Source organism: Lolium perenne, chromosome 2 (genome assembly GCF_019359855.2).
Source record: "Lolium perenne isolate Kyuss_39 chromosome 2, Kyuss_2.0, whole genome shotgun sequence".
In the NCBI taxonomy this organism is placed as follows: domain Eukaryota; kingdom Viridiplantae; phylum Streptophyta; class Magnoliopsida; order Poales; family Poaceae; genus Lolium; species Lolium perenne.
Window position 1 is genome coordinate 330,149,289 of NC_067245.2, and position 4,906 is coordinate 330,154,194.

The 4,906-nt window shown below is 53.2% G+C and overlaps 1 protein-coding gene across 1 annotated transcript; it reads right to left on the bottom strand.

The window, feature by feature from the left end:
* Nucleotides 1-747: 747 nt before the first annotated feature.
* LOC127337251 (uncharacterized) lies at nucleotides 748-2,114 on the bottom strand. The gene has a single exon (XM_051364215.2). It carries the CDS (start codon nucleotides 1,741-1,743, stop codon nucleotides 1,057-1,059), a length of 687 nt encoding a protein of 228 aa, XP_051220175.1. The 5' UTR covers nucleotides 1,744-2,114; the 3' UTR covers nucleotides 748-1,056.
* Between the last annotated feature and the right edge of the window lie 2,792 nt (nucleotides 2,115-4,906).

Sequence of the window (4,906 nt, forward strand, 5' to 3'; positions counted from 1 at the left end):
GCTCCGATTAGCTTTTGCTTTGCAACTAGTACGAGCAGCAATTCTCCTAGGATTCTTTTTAGGTTGGAGTACCAATGCGGTGCAATTGGGAGAAAATATCTAATCCATCCTTTTGGCCCGTCCAATGCCCACAATAGAGAACACAAAAAGGGGAAAATACTTTTGCCTCGCCCAATGCCACAATTGAAAACACAGAAAGATGGTCTCAAAGAAGAGGTACATTTCAAAAAGAAAAAGGGTTACAAAGGTACTACTAGCAGCACGGGAACTTGCTCCTTTTCGGTCAAATCTTGTACACGTTCCAGTTGTTTGTTTGTTGGTGATGATGATGGTGTGTTTAGTTTCTGTTTCTGTTTAAAGGCAAACTTTATCGGAGTTGAGAACTGCTCCGACTGAATAGGGGCAAAATCAATCAAGAAAGCACACAATATGATTCCATTTCCATCGTTCATGGAGATGTGACCAAACCCCACTCACGAGGCGCTGGGAGCAAGCTTAACGAGATCTTTACAAAATCTAGGGTTTACGCGGATGGCTTTTGCTTAACAGAGAAGGCATGGACAAGACGAGGTGGCCAAGCACTGAGCATATCTTGCGCTTTATGAAAGGCTAGTAACAGAATCTCAACAAATCTCCTAGCAGTAGTACGTAGAACGAATCAATCGGCAGTTCATACTACTAGCAGAACAGCAAGAGCAAAGAATGCTAACACATTGTCAATGGCAGAAGGGGGAAATGGGAACAAGCTTGCAAGAAGTTCCTTGTTGTTGAACCAGGGGAGCAAAAATATGTTACATGAGAGGAGGAAGAGTGGGGGATTTGATTTGGATTTGATTAAACCCATGATAATCCCCCGTCTCCATACCTCAGGAGTGCTCATCATCATCATGAGAGTGCAAGAAATCGAAAGAAAGAACAGCAAAAAGTGTTCTTGAACAAAACAACAACTACTACTGGTAGCCATACTGACCTTGACGACCTCGCCATCTTGGCGGTCTTCTTCCTTCCATCCTAATCTACAAGAACAGCTAAGTAGAGGCAGCAGAGGCGGCTAGCTCAGGTCCAGGCGGCCCAGACCTTCTCGCCGATGAAGCGCACGAGCTTCCCCACAGCGCTCTTCTCGGCGGTGCTGGCGCAGTCGCTGTCGTCCGTGAGGGCCTCGTCCTCGCGGTCCCCGCCGTAGACGCTGTCGGCGCCGTCGTCGTCGTCGCCCTCGTAGTCGCCGTCGTCGTCCCCGCCGCCGTCGGAGGCGCAGCAGGGCTGGAGGTCAACGCGGCATGCGTCTGGCAGGAGGGCGTCGGCAGCGGCGGCGGCGTCGAGGGCGTGGCCGGCGCGCCCGCCACGGCGGCGGCGGCGCTGTCCACCGCGGCGCGTTGACGGGCCGGCGGGGCTGGAGGCGGCGGCGGAGCCCTCCTCGACGGCGTCGATGATGCGGTGGATGAGGTGGCGGTTGGGGGAGGCGTCCCAGCGCGCCCAGTAGGTCTTGTAGCAGCCGAAGCAGCCGCAGCCCATGTCCGGCAGGTGGGGCCCGTTGTGGCGCTTGGTGGTGCGGCGCCCGCTTGGTGCTCCTCCGCCGCCGGTGCCGATGCCGGAGAGCAGGTAGGCGAGCACCTCCTGCTCCTCGGGCGTGAGCGTGGCGGCGAGGGCGAGCAGGGCGGCAGGGAGTAGGGCGAGGGCCGCGTCGGGCGCGGGCGGCGGCGCCGGGTGCACCCGCCGGCCCTTCCCCTGGTACAGCTTCTTCATCCCCGACACCGCCGGGCTCGCTAGCTCACTTGTAGTGGTCGCTCGTAGCCGGCAGGCAGGCAGAAAGGTTAGGTGCGCACTAACGAAAAGGGCGCGCGAGGAGGATGGATGTGAAGCTCCCTGGTTGCCGGCGGCAGTGGTTGGTGGGGGTGGGTAGGGAAGGAGCTAGCAAGTCGTCGGCTGGGAGGTTGCTGTTCGTCCCCAACTGCCGGATGGCGCCCCGGCAGCTCTTCTCAGCTTCTTCTTGGGAGCTCAGCTCAGGCGAGAAGGACTGGAGGAGAAGAGGGTTTGGGTTGGGTCTGGTGGTGGGTGGGATAGCAGGAGGAGAGCCCTATTATTGCAGCACCACGGCACGGGTATCTGATATCTCACTGCCTCCCAATTTCCCGGTCCAAATTGGCTTTTGTTTCTTGGGTTTCTTTGGCTTGGCTACTTCCGTACTACTACTCCCGCTTGTGGTGTGTGATCTCCTGTTTGGTCGTGTCGCCACGCCAAACAAAGTCTCATTTTTTGTGAAGAATCGGCAGCCAAAGTCCTGGTTACGACCACGTAAACGGAACACGGTCTACGGCGCAGGCACGGCGCGGCACGCACACGAGTGGACGCCGTGGCTCCACCCGTCACGTTCAGACCTTGTTAGCAGCAGTCAGTCACTCGGGTCACCACCTACCACTCGCTACGCTACTAGCTCGAACTACTGCGGCAGTGCAGCCACGGTGCAAAGTTTTGAAACGGAGGCGATAGCTTAGGGCCCGTTCGGTAGCGTAGTGCGAAGAAGTTGCCTGCGCGTCGCAGATGTATCATGGACCAAAAAAGACACGTTATTCGGTGGCATGCACATAATTTTTTTTTGGCCCCGTCGAGATTTAGGCTCTGCCCGTCTGGTAGGTCGGTTTTCAGGTCTATCAGCAGCCCAGAACTGCCCCCTGTTATTTGGTTACAACTCATAATCTGCTTCTGCTAAACTCTTTCCTTCAGTGGTGAGTTTACCAGCGATCAACGGCATAACAAAGAACACAATAACAGTTCAGACAAACTTAGCACCGATCATAGTTCAAACAGGGTCATAGTTGATGAAACATGACGATCATAGTTCACGACACACCAGAGACGATCATAGTTCAACACACGATAGGAACAGCAACTAGGCATGGTAGCAGCGACACAGAACCAGGTAAGCTTCATACATGACTTTGGAAGACGACACACCTGGTGGCGTCGCCATGGTAACGGCACCTGGTCATCACCTCAGTGCAGGTGTGGTCAAAGATGACCACACTGCACTCGAAGGAGGACACCTTCTTGAAGATAAGAAACTGGCCTATCTGCAGCTGATGCGCGACGGCGAAGCCCGCCCACCCCTGGTCGATGTATGCGTCATCGCCTTCTCAAACCGCAGTTATCCTCCAGTTGCAGCCAGTGTTGGTGGTGACGATGATGTTCGAAGGGATTTCTCCGAACCACCTGAAGAAATCTTTAGGGATTCAGAGCCGGCTGAAGGTTGGCCTAAAGACGATGCTTAGGAACTGGTCCGGCCCTACGTCCGGCTGGAAGTGGCCAACGTTAGCCGCCCTTCGCTTCCTCGACGGTCCCTCCTCGGGGGTCTCAGGTGACCCAAGGTTGAGCTTCTCAGTCTGCCACAAAAACACATGCCATTAGAGGTGTGCCTGCTCACAAGTATATAGATGAAAACGAACATTAAAAACATGTGATGCCTTATACATTGGATCACACGGCAGTTCAAGGGACTGCCCTCAAACTAAGTCTAGTGTGCAAGTAATCACACACACACGACTAAGTTTGAGGGCAGCACCTTGACTACCAGTGTGCTATTGTTCAATCATTGGCCAATGCACTAGACAAAGAAAATGAGGCCTAACAAATTGGATCACACGGCAGGCAAAGGGACTGTCCGCAAACTAAGTCTAGTGTGCAAGAAATATGGAACACATGACTAAGTTTGAGGGCAGCACCCCGCCTTCTGTTGTGCCATAGTTAAATTATTGGCCATTGCACAACTGAAGAAGTACAAACACGAAAAGCAAGGTAGCATATGCCTCATACAATGAGCACATATGGAGGAGATATTTGATCAGAACCAATGACATGGTGATGTTCAGTCATGCCATAGGTTCTGATCAATCATCTCCTCACACTATGATTTTTGGTTACAATTATTGGCCTAGTTCAATCAGAAACAACACAATCTATAACAAACTAGCACGACTAATTCCGCACAGCAATCTGAACATGCTAAACCCCAGCACAAAAAACCCTTCCGCATGCACCGTAAAATCAGGCAGTTTCAGCAATCCACTGTCCAATCTAGGAAGGATCTACCGCAATCTGATATTAAAGTAACAGATCTAAGCAAATCGACACCGTGAACAGCAAGAACTGGACAAGAACAGCAAGCAATAGGGACGAACACCTTGAAAACATCAATCCGAACCCTATCCTAATGAAAACCCTAGCAGATCTAATGTGCATGTCGTCGCAAATGCCCGAGAATGGCATGTTCTGGCAGAACGAGTACGAAGGTGACAAGGAGAAATCGTTACCGCCATTGTTCCGGCCGAGGGCGAGCTCGAGGTCGCGGGCGAACTCGAGATGCCGATGAAGACTGCGGAGCAGGTTGCGGCCGATGTCCCGGTGCTGCTCGCTGATACGTCCCCGACGTATCCATAATTTCTGTCGTTCCATGCTTGTTTTATGACAATACTTACATGTTTTGCTTGCACTTTATGATGATTTCATGCATTTTCCGGAACTAACCTATTAACGAGATGCCACGATGCAGTTCCTATTTTCTGCTGTTTTTGGTTCCAGAAAGGCTGTTCGGGCAATATTCTCTAATTGGACGAAATCAACGCCAAACCTCCTATTTTTCCCTAAGGCTCCAGCACAGCGAAGAAGAGTCGGAGAGGGGCCAGGGGGCCACCACACCACAAGGCGGCGCGGGCCGGACTCGGCCGCGCCGGCCTAGGGTGTGGCGCCCCCAGGTGCCCCCCTGCGCCGCCTCTTCGCCTATAACATCCCTTGCGACCCTAAAAACGCAGTACCAATTGACGAAACTCCAGAAAGACTCCAGGGGCGCCGCCACCGTCGCGAAACTCCAATTCGGGGGACAGAACTCTGTTCCGGCACCCTGCCGGAACGGGGA